A 19,855-nucleotide genomic window follows, 5' to 3' on the forward strand; every position below is an offset into this window, starting at 1 on the left:
TCAGTATTAGTGTTCCATCAGTGTAGTGTTCCATCAGTCTAGTGTTCCATCAGTATTAGTGTTCCATCAGTATTAGTGTTCCATCAGTATTAGTGTTCCATCAGTATTAGTGTTCCATCAGTGTAGTGTTCCATCAGCTGCCATGCTGTTGGCTGTAGAATAGCGGTACAGGTTGATGCAGACATGGTTGCTTCTCAGAGGGAGGCTGGGGGGCGTGATTGACGTGTCGCCTGTGACATTGTAATAATAATGTGGAGAGGGAGAGAACCGAGGTCTGTTATCTATGCAGGTTGCGTTCAGCTCTACTCCGCCTAAAATGGAGCAAGACCTCCCTCCACAGCATGACTCCATCATCTCTGCACAGGAGTGGAGTGGATAAAAGAGAACAAAGAACAAACATATCTCTACTTCTCTTCTAGCACTTATCCAAGAGCACCCTTTAAACACAATCCACTTTAGAACCTGCATAAACAAGGAGAGAAAACCCCTATGATGTGTACATCCTCATGCATTTAAGGATAATCTTCACAGTATGTCACAGCATCATATCTCCCCTTTAGAAACATTATATTCTCCCGCTCCTCTACCTCTCACTGCAATATACACACTCAGTCATGTTGTTCTGTACAGACACAATGACACCACAGGAAGCTCTGAATCCTATTAGATATGAAACAAACAAAGAGGGGAATGGGAACGGCTCATTGAGGAAGAGAAAACACACATTCCATCTCTCTCTCTGCATATCTTCCTGTGTGATTTTGGCAAGACCGCTGGGAGATTGATGTGTCTGTCAGTTTGATACCTTCTGTGACTGCACCAAACGGCACAAAAAAGCAGAATTTCCTAATGACTAATATACAAAAGTGTGTCTGTAGGGAGATGAGACAACTCTGCATCAACAGATATAGCTGGGCACGATATTGGAAATCTTTATTGTAATTGCATAAATTCATTGAATATGTTATTTTGAGAAATTCTCTTTGGCACCAAGGGAGTTGTGTAAATGAACAATCACACACTAATTTGTGTGTGTGCGTGTGTGTGTGTGTGTGTGTGTGTGTGTGTGTGTGTGTGTGTGTGTGTGTGTGTGTGTGTGTGTGTGTGTGTGTGTGTGTGTGTGTGTGTGTGTGTGTGTTTTTGAGCATGTCTGTGTGTATGCATATTTCCACCAGTTATTTTAATACTTGTCTTGACTCAGACAAATGGTGTAATACGTATCTGTTCACAATATAGATGGAAATTATGAATGTACGCACCACAAGAAAAAGCACCCACATTAAAACAGTAAACTTTTAGTAAAGGGAGACAGGAAACTCATTATAGAAAACCCCTTTAATTCTGATAAGACTGTATGTATATCTAGTGAAGGTACTGCATGTCTGTTCAATGTGTCCAATACTTTCTCAATGTATTTCTCTAAATATCCACTGGGAAGTCTTTCAGTGTGTCAGTGTGGAATCTACGCACAACAAGCAAAGTCAAGTCCACAACCATTCTCAATAGCAGACACACGACATAAAATAAGTCTCAGATACTGGACCCAGTTGCACTGTTGTTATCGATAATTTATAACAAAAAAAGAGGACTTGGGTCACTGTTGATGCTTGTTTCTTTTGTGAGGCAGTTCTGTACAGTGGTTTAATCATCTTTACAGAAGCTACAGGGATCCCTGTTTTCCAAGCACATCACTGAATGGTGAATGAGACCAATACTCTTCTCATTATGGTCCCGCAAAGTCTATTCCAGAGACCCTCAATGAAATCAAACACTGCAAACAGTCCTATACACAGAGAGCATATTCAACCACCACCTTTGACTAGGAATTCACTGTACTTCATAATCAGGGATATAACTGAAGAATTCCATGGAAGGTTCTCCTTGCAGGATATGTTTACTGTATAAGAGAGCCCTCAAACTGCCTTTTTCATCCTGTATTTACAGTATATATACACACAAGTATATTATGTACAAAGAAAAAGCTCCAATGAATTACATAGAATGTGCCAACAAAGAACAGTTCTGAATGACATGTCAATCACGGACAGTGACTATGGGCCCCTGGGTTGACCCCTGTGACCTCTGAGTGTCTGTTTAATTGGCGCTGTGTTGTTGTTGTTCCTGTGGGTATTGCGTTGCGTAGGCAGAGTCGACAACAGTCAGGGTCACTGCCCAGGCTCTGCACAGTCGCAACAAAGCTGGCATGCTGAGATGTCACTTCTAAGATGGACGCCGATGACAAGGATTATTGAAAAAGGTTCAATCGATCCCCACATAATGTCCCTCCAACGTGCCACTGATCCTGTAGGATCCCTTGCTCAGTGGCACTGAGGCTCAGTGAGGATAATACAGTTTACCTTTGGGAAGGCGTTAGTGTCTTCAAATAACGTTTTTACAACCTCTAAATAACCCCTGCTAAGCTGTTTTAGTTTCGAAAGGGAGAAAAAAAGAGCATGTAGGAAATTGGCCGTGGTTGTTGTGGAGGAGAGTCCCGACGTGAGGCTCATTGATCAAAAAGGGATTAGTCTGGTCTAAAATCCTTGGCACCACCCGAGCGAAGCTGTTTTATCTAGGAGGATATCCTTTTTTTGCAGTCACAGGTAATCCAGTTGATGTAATAGTTTTAGTCCGTTTGGAGGGAGGGGATCCTGGCTCAGAGCCTGCAAGGGAGCTCTTTGTTAGGTCCTGGGGTGAATCTGAAACACACAGGGAAGAGGAGAAGAGAAACACACACACACTTAGACAGAACAAAGGCATACAAGTGCGTGAGGATTACACCCCGAGGAATTTCTCCATTCCACATGTCAAAACAAGAGGTCTTTTGAACTGAGAGGCTCATCTCTCTCACCTCCCCTCTGCTGTTATTGCTAAAAACAGACAGCTTTTGTGAGAGTGAGCAACATCGAAACTGAGGTACATTCTCATCCATGAGATATTAGAGAGTGTCGTTGCAAAAACCTTGGTGTGTTTCCATGCTGTGTTTGTCTGCTCTGGGTAATATCACTGTGGCATATTTTCTGCTTTATTACTTCACACTTCTGTACCCATGATCGACGTCAGGGAGAAGCCTGTGCTTCCTCAAACAGAACCAGCCAATCATCTCTCAGTATTTCAGCCTGTCTATCTGAGCGCAGTGAAGGGACTAAAAGGCTAAAAGGGACGTAAGCCTGACTGTCTCCCTGTGGCTTAAATTCAACAACTCTTATTTAGTGTCAGTCGTGAATCTGGCTGGATTTCAATGGCACATTGTGCAGCCCTCAGGCAGCTATAGAAGGCTTTGAATGAGGTGCCCAGTATGTTCATGATGAACCAGACTGCTCCATCTTTAACTGCTGCATCCCCTCTGTCTCGTCTTGGTTACACACACGGTATTTTTTTACACACACGGTACATTTTCTAATGTTGACAGTGTGTCTCAATATATCATTTTAAAGTTCACATTTCCTCAAAAATGTGATATTATTTTTTTAATATTTACTAAAAATGCTAATTTACCGAAATCAACAACATTCACGGCAATCAATCTAAAACTTTGACTCTGATAAATCCTGTTTAAGAATCAGAAATTAGGACAGAGAATAGGGGACACACCCTGCACAACGTGGAGCTAATAAAAATTTTAAAAACCCAGTGGCTCTGGTCTCGCCCTCACACTGCTCACAATGACATTTCCATCCACAGGTCTCTGCTGGTGGTGGCAGCCAGGTGTGTGTGTGTGTGTGATTGAGACAGGGACAGGACCCTGGGGGACCCCTCGGGGCCCTGGGCACAGCTCATACTAATAGGTCTGTGTCGTAATTTGGAAATTGTGGGGGTGGATGGTAGAATGATGTGGAGGCTTATAGCTTTTCTTTCTGACAGGTCAGAATGTTCATGCAGTTTGTTAGTGGCTCTGTGTGCACCACCTCTGTCAACCCAACTCTCCTGTCAGAGAGTCCTATGTTAGCATCGTTTTTTATGGTTCACTATCATGGTATAACATTGTGATGACATTCAACATTTTCAAGATTAAGTGCCACCTTTTTTCAAAGCTGGAGTGATACAGATAGTTTTAGACAACATTCACAACCATAAACACCATATAGAAAAGTCTGACTTCGTGTAGCATGACGACTCGATCATTCCCATTCAAATGTAGTTTGACTCAATTTCCTCTTTACCAGGACTCAGTAGCAGTAGCAGCTACCACGTGTACTCTCCCCCTTCTCTTCTCTCTATACAGAACTAGCCCCTTTGGTCAGAGAGCTAATCCTCAGGGCGAAGCTGTCCAGCGTTTGCATCTGTTTCATCTCTATCAACCAATGAATGGCCAAATGTCACAGTTTGTTCCAGCAGAAAGTGACCTCTAATATAACAAGCACAGTTGTCATTACGCCTGCTTCTCCCACAGAGAGACAGACTGAATCCCACAGAGGTTTGTTACATTATATGCACATGCTGTCATTTCAGCTGTCCTCTGTTCTGTCCCCAGCAGCAGGTAGGGATGGATTGGAAAAGGATTCCCAAACTTTTTTTCCTGTTGGAAACGAAGCCCTCTGCATTCTAATTTACAGGCCACATTAAAATGCAATTTGCATAGACATCAATAAGTAAAAAGAGCCAAGGACAATTGCCTTAGCGAAATCATGTCGACATTATCTTTCCTTCTGTTTCTCGTTAAGTGTTGAACACATCCATTCCATTTGTTGAGGAACTTCTTTGAAAAGCAACGAAACCCCCCAAGGAACAGAAAACTCCAGACGACAACAACATACATCAAGATCCATTTAATGTGACACTGACAGTGGGTATAGAGCAAAAGAGTAGAAGCAAACAGAACCACTTTACATGAACCTTCCATCATAAGGCCTACATAACACTGTTATGAGAATGACATGACAGAGGACATAAACAGTGAAGGCAGTTGATGTCAGCTTATGACACATTCCTTTATGACACTGCAGGCCCGGCCCTAAACTATGTCTCTCTGTCACCTGGGGCTGCATGGCAAATGGTGCAGCAAAACACAAATGGCAATGCTTTATGGACCAGTACGCCTTTCCCCCCTCTGAGGGCCAAAATGTATCTCTCTCTCTCTAAAGCAGCGGTCACTAACATTTTCTGAGTCAAAATGCAAGCCGAGATCTAACGCTCAGGAAATAAATAACATGACTTAAAAAAAAGGATGCCTATGTAACATTAACCAATTAAAAACAGTTTTGCAGCAATGAGGTTTGTGCAGTAGGCTGTAGGCCCAATACATTATCACTGCATACTGGCTAAGCTTGAATTGTCCTGACAATGTTGTTCTTCTAAGACAATTTTGAAATTATGTTTCAACATTTAAGGTGTATAACCACACTGGAAATAGATCATTTGCTGTATTACTTGTTACAGACAGCTGAGTGAGCATAATAATTCACTTTTTCTTTTTACTGGACTGATGGCCTGCATCTGATAGTCAGTTTGAGGGAAGGGAGCAACGGTGAGGCTGCCTCTTACCCGATTCACCATCCCTCCTCTCTCCTTCCACTGAGAAAAGGGGACACAGTCTTCCAGCTGCAGTATTTCTGCGTCGTGCATCAATTTATGTTGTTGAAAAACTCCGATATTAACAAAGACACGCCTCAAATAACAACAACGCAAGCTTATCGAAACACTTTGCTGTACTCATTCATTGCAGCTGTAGTGCTGGTTGTAGTGTGAGTGGAATTTGGGAGAACGTGCATTTTATGAACTATTAAACTGCTGAACAAAGTGTTGGCAGTGCTGAATAACAACTTAAACATTAACTTACTCAAACACAGCAGCAATTTGCTCTATTCGTTGAGTCTCCACTCGTGGTTTTAAAACATTTGAAATCTCACATTATGAACTTTGCTGTGCGTTCGATGCTTCCTATTACATTGTGCAGACACAGTGTTACGAGCTATCTGATTGGTCAGTGGTAGGCCTATAGGTGCACTTGATTTGCTATCTGGGACTGCTGGGTAGGTGGAGTTCTACCTTCAGACACATGCAATGGTTAAAAATGGGAACACTTTGTCTCCCCGGTGCTAGGGCTGCTGAATCAAGTGCACCTAACACCAACAGCTCGAAAAATAAATAAAAAACAAGAACACAAGGCTTTATCGTTGTTGTTTTTTACGGAAATGTTTGATGTATTAGGTTTTGTTGTGGAATTAGTTAAATATTAGGTTTTGTTGTGGAATTGTTAGATATTGCCTCTTAGATACTGCTGCACTGTCGGATCTAGAAGCAAGAGCATTTCGCTACGCTCGCAATAACAACTGCTAACCATGTGTATTGGTATTGTTTGATTGGTCAATGGTGGTAGGTTTCACACCTTCAGATGTCATAAATAAAATTAAGGTCTGTTTTTCTCTCTCTCTTATAATGTATCCTGTCTATTGGTGAAAGGTTGTGTGATATATTTTAATTTCCGAAGCTTCTAGGCCCCTGGCCTAATACACATCTCTTTGTATTATAACGCTAAATGGAGTCAGATATCCTTTCAAATACACTTTGTTAATGTACAAACGACACGGTTTTATCACGGGACGCGTGTGAGTTATACACAGTATAATATACACATATCAAATATTACCCCACTACAAAGCTAAAGTTTGTCTTCTACTTTGTCTACTTTTGAAGACAGTTAACGCAGTAATCAGCAGTTGAAACAATTAGAAAGTGGAGGGTTGGGGCTGGATAAATGTAACCACTCTCAAATTCATAGACGGAGGTATGTACGCAATGACTGACCATCCATGATATCACAATTCTAGTTCTAACCGTGTTTTGAGGCTACAGTATATGTTTACACTTACTTTGTTTAAAAACATTGGAGTAAAACAAGATCAAATTTTGGGTTCTGATGGGGTATGACAATTGAACTAAGCTCATAAGGCATTTAGAAGTTGCAGTATATTCTTCAACAATCAATGGGTACATATCATTCATTTATAAGTCCAAACATGTATGGAGCAACTGTAGACTACCCCCTTTAAGCTTATATCAGCTGTCATGTCATTATTATGAAAGCAAAATGCGGACGGATGGTTAATGTAAACTGTTATCAAAAAAATAGATACTACCGTTTGAGGGTTCGATTACAGGCTCCAAATGGCCAGAAACAAAGAACTTTCTTCTGAAACTCGTCAGTCTATTCTTGTTCTGAGAAATGAAGGCTTCATTCAATAGTACCCGCAAAACACCAGTCTCAACACCAACAGTGAAGAGGCAACTCTGGAATGCTGGCCTTCTAGACAGAGTTTCTCTGTCCAGTGTCTGTGTTCTTTTGCCCATCTTAATCTTTTATTTTTATTGGCCAGTCTGAGATATGGCTTTTTCTTTGCAACTCTGCCTAGAAGGCCAGCATCCTGGAGTCACCTCTTCACTGTTGATGTTCAGACTGGTGTTTTGAAGAATAATATTTAACAAATCTGCCAGTTGAGGACTTGTGAGGCGTCTGTTTCTCAAACTAGACACTCTAATGTACAGTACTTGCCCCCTTGTTCAGTTGGGGCCTCCCACTCCTCTTTCTATTCTAGTTAGAGACAGTTTTCACTGTTCTGTGAAGGGAGTAGAACAGTACACAGCGTTGTACGAAATGTTCAGTTTCTTGGCAATTTCCTGCATGGAATAGCCTTCATTTCTCAGAACAAGCCTGTAATCAAACCCGCAAATGTTGAAGCTCCAGATACTCAACTAGTTTTATTGCTTCTTTAATCAGAACAACAGTTTTCAGCAGTGCTAAAATAATTGCAAGAGGGTTTTCTAATAATCAATTAGCCTTTTAAAATGATAAACATGGATTAGCTAACACAACGTGCCATTGGAACACAGGAGTGATGGTTGCTGATAATGGGCCTCTGTACGCCTATGTAGATATTCCATTTAAAAAAAATCAGCCATTTCCAGCTACAATAGTCATTTACAACAACGTCTACACTGTATTTCTGATGGGCTTGTCTTTCAAAAACAAGGACATTTCTAAGTAACCCCAAACTTTTGAACAGTAGTGTAAGTTGAAAACATGATTTTACTGTGTGGAGTGGTAACAGTTGTTCATTTGATCAATTGATTTATGATTTCTCTTATTCAACACATTTGATGGTGATGTGTCTGTTGCACTTTGCTCTGAACAAGCCTCCCAGATGGGATATATCCTGTTGTGTTTTGTGACTGTCTTGAAAAGGTGCCTTCTGGTACTTCTAATAGACAACATGTGGCTCATGAAACAGCAAAGCATATACTGAATTTACATACTGAGTTAACAGCTAGGAAACTACCAAAGTATTAGTGAAATGTCTCTTATCAGTTTCTTCTTCTTCTCTCAGCCATGAATGATCCTGGGCTAACAGTCAATCTGTCTGGTGACATGTACTGTCTGTCTGGTAGGGATTCTTGATTATATTGAAGCCTTCACATAATTAGATCCTTATAACAAAAGGGGCAGGTAAGCAGAATGAAGACAAGCTTTTTTTTGTTCTCTCCCTTTTCCATGTAATTGTATGGCGTGAGAAGAAATTGATTGATCTATTTAGCCAATGGAGCAGGTAATGTGGATCTATGCTGGGCGTGTGTTTGGAGGGGTCCCTCCCCAGTTCCCTTCACTGTGACTTCCTCAAACAAAAGGCCTGCCTTGTCTGCTGCTGATAGAGTACAGGCAAGCAGGGCTCCCCCTCTGAAAGACAGCAAGAAAAAAATACAGAAAAAAAGGCTGTCAGGCACTCGCTTTGTCAGCTTCTTACGTTCAGGCCAATTTAAAAAACGAGTATTAAAGCTGATGTATTTATGTGTGTTTGTGTGTGTGTGTGTGTGTGGGGGGGAGTGCCTGATTGCATTTCACTGAGGCTGTTCAGAGCCAAATGAAACCCTGCAGGTGAAATGAAAAGGGGGGAAGAAAGTCCTGTAGGATTTACTGGAGTATAACGAAACAAATACAGATGAGGTTATTTGCCCTCAATGCAGAAAGAATGAAATATGTTGATTAAAACAGGAATACAGAGAGGGAAATAAAACCCTTTTAAATGGTCTGTTGTCTATGCTGTCCGCTGATAGTTGTCTAAATGCCCCACGTTAAAGGCAGATCAGGAAAGCATAGACAGCCTCTGAGAACAACCCACACAACAAGAGGGGCAGGAGACAGACATACCCAAGGGTTTCAGACACACACACACACACACACACACACACACACACACACATCCGAGATGAGCAATTCATAATGGGATTGGCAGACTGGGACTATGCACAGTAATCTAATTTACACAGTACCCAGTAGCAAAATAGGACATGAAACAAAGGAGAGAATGGATGAGAGATAGGGACTGATCCTACTATTACACACTGATCTGACCAGAACAGCAAATGGCCAGGGGGTGTGTGTGTGTGTGTGTGTGTGTGTGTGTGTGTGTGTGTGTGTGTGTGTGTGTGTGTGTGTGTGTGTGTGTGTGTGTGTGTGTGTGTGTGTGTGTGTGTGTGTGTGTGTGTGTGTGTGTGTGTGTGTGTGTGTGTGTGTGTGTGTGTGTGTGTGTGTGTGTGTGTGTGTGTGTGTGTGTGTGTGTGTGTGTGTGTGTGTGTGTGTGTGTGTGTGTGTGTGTGTGTGTGTGTGTGTGTGTGTGTGTGTGTGTGTGTGTGTGTGTGTGTGTGTGTGTGTGTGTGTGTGTGTGTGTGTGTGTGTGTGTGTGTGTGTGTGTGTGTGTGTGTGTGTGTGTGTGTGTGTGTGTGTGTGTGTGTGTGTGTGTGTGTGTGTGTGTGTGTGTGTGTGTGTGTGTGTGTGTGTGTGTGTGTGTGTGTGTGTGTGTGTGTGTGTGTGTGTGTGTGTGTGTGTGTGTGTGTGTGTGTGTGTGTGTGTGTGTGTGTGTGTGTGTGTGTGTGTGTGTGTGTGTGTGTGTGTGTGTGTGTGTGTGTGTGTGTGTGTGTGTGTGTGTGTGTGTGTGTGTGTGTGTGTGTGTGTGTGTGTGTGTGTGTGTGTGTGTGTGTGTGTGTGTGTGTGTGTGTGTGTGTGTGTGTGTGTGTGTGTTGACAGGCGGCATGCATGTCTTTGTATTTCCAGATGTACAGTACCAGTGAAAAGTTTGGACACCTACTCAGTCAAGGGTTTTTCTTATATTTTTATATTTTCTACATTGTAGAATAATAGTGAAAACATCAAAACTATGAAATAACAAATATGGAATCCTGTAGGAACCAAAAAAGTGTTAAATCAAAATCAATTTTATATTTGAGATTCTTCAAAGTAGCCACCCTTTCCTTGACAACGGCTTTGCACACTCGGAATGCTGTTCTAGACATCTTGAAGGAGTTCCCACATAAGCACTTGTTGACTGCTTTTTCTTCATTCTGCCATCCAACTCATCCCAAACCTTCTCAACTGCGTCGAGGTTGAGTGATTGTGGAGGCCAGGTAATCTGAAACAGCACTCCATCACTGTCCTTCTAGGTCAAATAGCCTTTACATAGCCTGGAGTTTATGATGGGTCATTGTCCTGTTGAAAAACAAATGATAGTCCCGCTAAGCGCAAACCAGATGGGATGACGAATTGCTGCAGAATGCTGTGGTAGCCATGCTGGTTAAGTGTGCCTTGAATTCTAAAGAAATCACAGACAGAGTCACCAGCAAAGCACCCCCACACCATCACACCTCCTCCTCCATGCTTCACGGTGGGAACCACACATGCGGAGATCATCCGTTCACCTACTCTCCTTCTCACAAAGACACGGCAGTTGGAACCAAAGATCTCAGACCAAAGGACAGATTTACACCAGTCTAATGTCCATTGCTTGTGTTTCTTGGCCCAAGCAAGTCTCTTCTTATCATTGGTGTCCTTTAGTAGTGGTTGCAGAAATTCAACCATGAAGGCCAGATTCACACAGTCTCCTCTGAACATTTGGTGTTGAGATGTGTCTGTTTTTTTATTTCTATATTTGTATTTATTTAACTTTTATTTATACAGGTTTTTCTCATTGAGATAACAATGCAATTGTTGCAACAATTACACTCGTGATATTTACATCGATCAAGTGTTAAAACTCCACCAACGTGACTAGATCATCAAATTTTAAAATGTTCAGGAGAGAATTGGAAAAACCATGGAGCTGAGTACCTAAAACTATTTCTACCATGACCTGTTATAATTCGTGGTACTGTTAAAAGCAATTGAGAATGGGACCGTAATTCATATTTATTTATTGACTCGATTAAAAAAAGAACAGAGATTAAGTGGCATTTTACCCAGTATGGCTTTTTAAATCAGTGTATACGAGTGTTTAAGCCGACGCAAGGTCAATGACGACCAGCCAATGACGCTGTAGAGATCACAATGATGTGATCAACGTTTTTGATTGGTAATGAACCTGAGGGCCGCATGATATACTGAATCAAGTGCTCTCAGGGGAGGGGTTGAGGCCTGCATATATACACTACCGTTCAAAAGTTTGGGGTCACTTATAAATGTCCTTGTATTTGAAAGAAAAACAAATTTTTTTGTCCATTAAAATAACATAAAATCAATCCAAAATACAGTGTAGACTTTGTAAGTGTAAGTGATTATTGTAGCTGATTTTTAATGAAATATCTACATACAGGTACAGAGGCCCATTATCAGCAAACATCACTCCTGTGTTCAAGTGGCACGTTGTGTTAGCTAATCCAAGTTTATCATTTTAAAAGGCTAATTGATCATTAGAAAACCCTTTTGTAATTATGTTAGCACTGCTGAAAATGTTGTTGTGATTAAAGAAGCAATACAACTGGCCTTCTTTAGGCTATTTGGGTATCTGGAGCATCAGCATGTGGGTTTGATTTACAGGTTCCAAATGGCCAGAAATAAATACCTTTCTTCTGAAACTCATCAGTCTATTCTTGTTCTGAGAAATGAAGGCTATTCCATGCAAGAAATTGCCAATAAACTGAGGATCTCGTACAACGCTGTGTACTACTCGATTCACAGAACAGTGAAACTGTCTCTAACCAGAATAGAAAGAGAAGTGGGAGGCCCCAGTGCACTACTGAGCAAGAGGACAAGTACATTAGAGTGTCTAGTTTGAGAAACTGGCAGATTAATTAAATATTACCCGCAAAACACCAACTCCGGGATGCTGGCCTTCTAGGCAGAGTTCCTCTGTCCAGTGTCTGTGTTATTTTGCCCATCTTAATCTTTTCTTTTTATTGGCCAGTCTGAGAGATGGCTTTTCTTTGCAACTCTGCCTAGAAGGTCAGCATCCCGGAGTCGCCAATGATTCTATGATTCCATGTTTGTTACTTCATAGTTTTGATGTCTTCACTATTCATTATTCTACAATGTAGAAAATGGTAAAAATAAAGAAAAACCCTGGAATGAGAAGGTGTGTCCAAACTTTTGACTGGTACTGTACATGAGATAGTTTTTAAAATTGTTGACGAACGTAATTTATATTGCGCGTGTTGCATGTGCTGTGTGTGTTTCACTGTAATCTTCAGTGGAAGGGAGAGTGCGTAGTATTTGTGTCATTTTGCCTAATTATGCACATTCTGTAAACACACACAGTTGAATATTTTTCTCTGAGTATTTGAATGAATGAGAAGCCATTGAACATAAGTCAGTCAGTCACACTCCTATAGTTGTTTCGTGAAGTGCACATGAAGAAGAGCTGGAGAGAGACTAACCTTTACAGAAGCAAGAATGCAGCTCAGTTTCTGTTGAAGCATCCTCTGCATTTTGCTTCCAGAGCTAAAAAGGTGAGTATGGCGCAGTGTTCTGCAAAGAGAGGGTCAAGAGAAAATGTTGATGTGGATATTTAGGAGTATATCCTTTTGTAGAGCCTTTGCCTCTGACCCTAATGCACACACACAGGATCCCTTCCTGTTCACTGACTTCAGATCACTTCTAGCACTGCACATAGTAATCGATTCATATGAGGTGTTTTTAGGACAGTGGTTCTCAAACCTCTCCTCGGGGATGGCCAGACATTTCAACATTTTGTTGTGGCCTTGAATTAGCTTGCCTCATTCATGTATTCAACGGGTGCCTGGATAGGTTGTTTTGGTATCAGCTAACCATATCATATGTTTTAGCAATCTGCTGCCCGACGGCACAGTCGATGACGTGTCACGCAACCATTGGTTGATGCATGCAATGTCTGAGCAGAGGAAGGCGACCAAGGATTTGATGATTAGTTGACAATTTGAATCAGGTGTGCTAGCTCTGGAATAGATCAAACACATAGGACGGTAGGGGGTCCCCAAGGAGAGGTTTGTGAACCACTGTTTTAGGAAATATGCTTGGCAACGAGAGGGTTCGTCCAAGGTTACATCCAATTTATGAAACGCGTTTCACGTTGTTGTCCAAAGAATGCATTCTGAGAGGCGTTCTTAAAGTTTGCTTACCTTGACAGGCTGGCAAAATCGTACCATCCGGTCAACTTCTTTTCGCTTTTAGTGCTTGGAATAGCATGCAAGTATAGACTGTGTATTGCATAAGCAAGCGGAACAACCTTGAGAAACCCTGTGTGGTCTAACCTTCCCTGGCTGTTCCTGTCACCATTATCACATTAGTCTCTATTTCTATTCAGTCATGGTCACGAATCACTAAGAGAAGCGGGAGGCTGCACCCATAGAATGAATACAAATCTGCCGATCAACCTGTCACAGAGTGTTAGATGAGCTCACTTTATTCCTTTTATTATTTTCATTTCTTACGGCCGATTCTTCATCTTGTTTTTTTACACACTGCCTGGCAGTGGAAAGGCACTTGCTCTTAAGTTTATCTTCTAAAAGAGTTTACCCCTTAGGCAAAAACACGCTGTTTTTCACTGCCTTGCTTACACTTTTCTGGCGCAGGTCATTGGATATTCTGCTTACAGTTTAAAAAGCTCACCTCACTCGAACAAACACATGCACAATACGTGTCAAGTGCACACTTTATTCCCACTGAACTCTGCTTGAGTTTTGAAGATGTAGGGTTCTTCATATGAAATAACAGGAGACGATTCAGGAGACGATTCAGGAGACGATTCAGGAGACGATTCAGGAGACGATTCAGGAGACGATTCAGGAGACGATTACCCAAATGATAGGAATGGGAAAGGAGATGAGCACCTACCACAGTATTCCAGTGGATGTACCAAAGCGTTTATATCAGAACTGTCTTGTCTAGCTGTGGTCACTCGGGTTATATTTACAGCCTGATAGGTTGTTGTGGTTGTTGTTGTTGTTGTTTTCTAGTGAGGGCTTCTCACCACGACTCAGTTAACCAACAGATTCACATAGCTTATCTGACACATCCATAGCCATTGTGAGAGTAGTCTGTGTGTGCTGTGTTGATGTGTGCGTGCTGTGTTCAGTGTGATGTGTGTGTTGTCTAGCAGAGTCTCACCCTTGTGGTCTTGATCTTGTTCCCAGAGGAGCACATCCATCCAGAGTTATCAGGCAGAGTCTTACACTCCTCTCCCTCCAGACACGGCTCCATCTCACACCACCACTTCCCAATCACAATGGACGCTGCCAGGGGGAGAGAGAGACAGAGAGAGAGGGCTGAGTCCAACCTGTCATTACACACAATATTGGTACACAGGCGTGGGCAACAGACACAGACACATTGAGGATAATTCCAGCTTTTCAGTATGATGAAAAAGTCCTCAAGTGAACAGACTATGGTGATAAGACCCACACATGTTTCTAAATGAATGTTCTCATCCTTCCTTGCTCAGAGCAATTTGTACAGTTTGTGAAATGAATCTCGCTGTTGACAATAATGTCTTGCCCAAACAGTGATTAATCATTATTTTGTTTTGATATAGTAGCATTGCATGGAGAAGCAGTAATCTTATTTTTAATCAAAACTAATTGCCTCTCATTAACATCTACAAAATACGTCCTCTGGCTATTAGACAAAACAAACAAGGTTCTTTCCCGTCTTCTCATCGAGATGTTGGTGTGTTTGTGTGTGTAAACGTCTGCCTGTGCGTGTGCACCTATTGCATGTCTGCCACAGGAATTCACAGTGGTTTCTGTGACATTCAGACTAGAAAGTATGTGCTTTGTCTCACCCATGTGTTGTTATGCTTCTGTTTTCAGTGAAAGAAATGTCTTGTATAGAACCATCATTCCCATTGAAGGCAATGAGCCCGTCTGGTGGTTGTCCTGCATGATCTTCTTTCCACCCAGAACTGTACTACTGTAATTATTATTCTTTTCTTTTAAATGCACATGTTTAGCATTAGATTAAATGCACCTCTTGGCTTAGCTTACCTTCCTAAAGTTTTCCATTCCCCTTTAACTGGATAGGATTAGAAGTATGAATTCCTGAGTCAAGATAGTCATATTGGGGTTTTCCAACTCACATCCTGTTTCACCTTTCTGGTAATCTGAGTAACCAAGGTTACAGGGTAGCAAGTTATTTTGTAAGCACCTCCTTCAAAAATGCAGGGCACAGTAAAGCTCCTGTGCATTGTGGTACAAACTGTAGCAACGTACGGAGCAAGAACAGGCTGCACTGTAGCCTACTTTTCAAACACTGGACACATACACACTCCGAGAAGAACTGACTCATACAGTCGCTGCATTGGCTTTATAGAAACCACAGGGACTCCTCAGTGAAGTATCAGCAATCCCAGGCTGACGCTTCCCCTCCCCCTAAAGATGGCCTAACCGTGTGCTGAAGCTACCAGAGCTAGCAGAGCCCAGAGCAAAGTGTTATCTTCCTCCGCAAACCAACCAAACACACATTAACCATAGGCTCCCCCGTGGCTGTTCACCACATACAGCAATTACCACACACTCATCTGTCATATCTCTTTCTCTCTCTCTCTTTCTCTCTCTCTCCCCGTCTTTCTCACACACTGTGTAGCTTCACTAAATATACATCCCATCTTAATCACACAGCAATCCCATGTGTGATGGCAGGAAACATTATCTCACCATGAGGTCTTGCTGAGATGCTGCAATGTTTGTTTCCATGCTATTCTAGTTAAGCCAGGGCTGAGCTGGACAAACACCATCAACTGTATAATGTCTGGTGCTCCAGGCGACGCGTCTGATCGTTTTGTGCTGCAATGAGCCTGTTTTCTACTTACCTCCTGATTTTTGTTATGAACAGCAGAACCTGGAAACATTGAGAAGGATTTATATTCAACACTTTCAATGCAGAATCCACTGAATTGAAGATGGTAAAGTAATACCTGCAAATAATTTTTTTATTTTTTTTTGGAATGGAAAAGAGAGAGACAGTGACGGAGAAAAGAGAAGGAGAGGGAGGGAGAGCTGAGATTAAAATGCTGCTTCACCAGAGGGGTTGAAAGATGACCTGTAATTTGCATGAAAGATGAATGGTATTTACTATACTCCATGAAACATTGATTTCTCCTCACATTGTGTGCTGAGCGTCTACATCTGTGTTAGTCATTTCTTTAGGGCCAGTCAATTGTATGTGCCTCTCGAACATGTCTCAGAGACACTAACTCTGCCCTTATTATAAACAGCATAATGGTTTTCTGTGCAAGATATATAAATAGCTCCAAGTCATTTCTACCACCGTTACAGTACCTTAGAGACAATATGTCTATTGATAAGACAGTGGCAGACAGTGGCAGACTTCTCCATCTCATTCATAAGGTCATCATCGTAAAAGCTAAACTGATACAATTTGAACCCAACTTAAATAGCAGGCCTTAACTTGGCAGCCCTTCTGTGTGATCCAGTATGTGTAGGGAGTCAGAGAGCCACAGGGGCTAAAGGAGAGGCTCCGGGTTAATATGGAGCTCCAGATCTATTGAATCCAGGTCGGGACATCTCTTTCAGCGACCATGGCAGCTGGAAAAGTTCCATTCTATGGGCTGGGATCCATTCCTCACCACCCAGACGTCCACTCCACTCCTACCTCCCCCTTTCCCACTACCAACACTAAAGTCACAACAACAGCGACTTCATGACCCCTCCTGTTTCCCCTCCTCTCCTGACGAGAACTATGAAGGGGATGTGGATTATTAAAGCAGGACGGTGGTCCCTGGGTAAATTACCTACAGTGCAAGGCCTGGTCATCACAAAAATGTCAGTCTGTCTGTCATACTTATTTTTCCTCTATGGCCTATTTATTGCCTTACCTCCCAAATCTTACTACTTTTGCACACAATGTACATTGTGTTTTCTATTGTGTTATTGACTGTACGTGTGTTTATCCCATTGGTAACTCTGTGTTGTTGTTTTTGTCGCACTGCTTTGCTTAATCTTGGCCAGGTCGCAGTTGTAAATGAGAACTTGTTCTCAACTGGCCTACCTGGTTAAATAAAGGTTAAATAAAATAAAATATCATTGGCACAATCATGATGTATCAAATTCTGCATTAGAGGTCTTCATGGGACCAAAACGTTTTCTATGTCACGGGTCTGAGAGTCTGATCTGATTGTCATGGGTCTCGGGTACGTGTAATTGTAACTGACTTGTAGTGTCAGTCAATTAACTGACTTAATTGACTGACACTACTCTGAGTAAGTGAGTGAGTGAGTGACACGGGGAGCAGGGAGAAGACGCAATAGTAGATAGCTGCCAAAGCTAGGTTATTTACTTTCTCGTCCTACACAGTTACAAACAACATCTCAATTCAGAATATTAAGTAGCAGCCTAACATTTTGCTCTTGGTTGTTGTAGCCTATCCTCAGTGGTGGAAAAAGTACCCAATTGTCATATTTGAGTAAATGTAACGATACCTAAAAGTGAAAGTCACCCAGTAAAATAATAAAGTAATCCAGTAAAATACTACTTGAGTAAAAGTCTAAAAGTATTTGGTTTTAAGTATCAAAAGTAAATGTAATTGCTAAAATATACTTAAGTATCCAAAGTTATGAATAATGAATAATTGAAATTCCTTATATTAAGCAAATCAGACAGCACAATTGTATTTTTTATTCTATTTACGGATAGCCAGAGGCACACTCCAACACACAATAATTTACAACCAAAGTATTTGTGTTTACTGATTCTGCCAGATCAGTGGCATTAGGTAAAACCAGGGATGTTCTCTTGAGAAGTGTGTGAATTGGACCATGTTCTGTCCTGTTTAGCATTCAAAATGTAACGAGTACTTTTGGCTGTCGGGGAAAATGTTTTTTTTTTTGAGTAAAAAGTACGTTATTTTCTTTAGAAATGTAGTGAATTAAAAGTAAAAGTTGTCAAAAATATCGATAGTAAAGTACAGATACCCCCAAAACGAATTAAGTAGTACTTTAAAGTATTTTTGCTGAAGTACTTTACACCACTGCCTATCCATCTCCATTAACTTTTAATTCCATAATTTTAATTCCATGTTCCATTGATTATATATCTCCTAACTTTTGCCACACATGGAGGCTCCGTGACTCCATGCCGCTTTGATGACGTATGATTGGCCAACAACAACAACAACCTACACGGGCCAATGCGTCACTCTCGTGAAAAGCAAGAGCAGCAGAATAAAGTATACAATTTCTCTCTTTCTACAGCTGCAGTCGCGTTTGGATCTGTATGGATCCTCCTGGACAAGTCAGTTAAAACTACACATACCTGAGACCTGTGACAATCATATAAGATCTGACTCAGAGCGTGACAATACTTAGAATTCTGGATTCGGACCCCCTTGGTACAAGTGGATCCGTGAAGACTGTTCTACATGACATTTCTTCTACATCTCTTAAAGCATAATCCAGCGTGACATTGAGGTTAAGTGACGTGCGGTGCAATAAATACATTAACAAAAAAAACATTGAAATCATAGGACAAGACAGACATCACAGAAGCACAGGGACATTATGACAAACACAAAGTCAATACAGAACAACATGGGACAGCATGAGTCAACATGGGCCAGCATCCCTGTGGAACGCTTTCAAGACCTTGGAGAGACCAATTGTGTTAGTCCTTTCATCGAATTGAGGCTGTTCTGAGGGCAAAAGGGGGTGCAAGTCAATATTAGGAAGGTGTTCTTAATGTTTTGTAAACTCAGTGTAGAACGCATATTATGAGAGGTGTAAGGGGAAAACCTGGCAGAATGACATAATGATAAAGCATGTCTAGATTCTCAAGGGCTCCCTTGCATGCTGACCTGTAGATGACGTCCCCATAGTCAAGCATCCACACAGGGGTAGTTACAGTGTGTGATAGATTGAACCGAACACATGTCTGACGGGTAACACAATGTTACACAATGTTTGAACACGTTGACAGATGAGCGAACATAATTGAATGTTGTCCCAGTTGAGTTTTGAGGGCATGCCTGAAGTTTCAATGGATAGTTAAAGCTGCAATGTGTACATTTTTGGGTGACCTGACCAAATTCACATAGAAAGTTATAGATCTGTCATTCTCAATTAAAGCACGTCTAAGAAGCGGTAGATATGTTCTATCTGTGCTATTTCTATGCTTCGTGTTCTTAAGTTTTGTTTTTGAGTATTTTACTTTAGGTTTTGTACACCTAAAGTAAAATACTGGGTAACGGGGAACTCTCCCTGCCTCCCTCTGCCTCTCTCTAACGCCCCTCTGGCCCTCCAGTGCCCCTCTGTCTGGCACCATGTCCCTCCAGCCTCTAATAGTCAGAAGCACTCTTCTACTCTCCAATCAATCTACAGTACCTCAACAATCGGTGTCTGTGTCTCTAACCCATCACTCATTCATTTCCAAATCAATCAGTCATGGGAGTCCTATCTCACCAGACCAGTAACAAACCCCCAAACTGGGTATAATGAGCTGATTGTTTTAATGAAGAGGCCTGATCAGTCCTTACACAGAGAGATGAGCCTGGCTGAAGCCCCAGGGAGACTAGCCATTTTGTAATGGCAGTAATAAGGCTGGGGAAGGTCAACAGAGCTGGAATAATGAAGCCAGTGTGTGATTATGGAGGGGCTGAGACAGAGACCCTAGA

General features: G+C 41.6%; 1 protein-coding gene across 3 annotated transcripts in view; it reads right to left on the reverse strand.

Moving 5' to 3' along the window:
• Positions 1 to 1,021: 1,021 nt before the first annotated feature.
• The window catches only part of LOC118399850 (chemokine-like protein TAFA-1), a 295,347-nt gene continuing 276,513 nt past the window's right edge, over positions 1,022 to 19,855 (reverse strand). The window contains exons 4-6 of one of the 3 annotated variants that reach the window (XR_008074133.1): positions 14,342 to 14,466; positions 12,634 to 12,724; positions 1,022 to 2,696 (exon numbers count right to left, since the gene is read on the reverse strand). Coding sequence is in view for 1 of the 3 variants with exons in the window: in XM_052473355.1 (XP_052329315.1) it covers positions 2,679 to 2,696; positions 14,342 to 14,466 (143 nt within the window). In the remaining 2 variants the exon portion in view is untranslated. Of the gene's footprint in view, positions 2,697 to 4,777; positions 8,669 to 12,633; positions 12,725 to 14,341; positions 14,467 to 19,855 lie in introns of those variants that run through there. The other 2 variants (XR_008074134.1, XM_052473355.1) reach the window with 2 other exon arrangements.

The sequence above is a fragment of the Oncorhynchus keta genome, chromosome 21, assembly GCF_023373465.1.
Source record: "Oncorhynchus keta strain PuntledgeMale-10-30-2019 chromosome 21, Oket_V2, whole genome shotgun sequence".
Taxonomy (NCBI): Eukaryota; Metazoa; Chordata; class Actinopteri; order Salmoniformes; family Salmonidae; genus Oncorhynchus; species Oncorhynchus keta.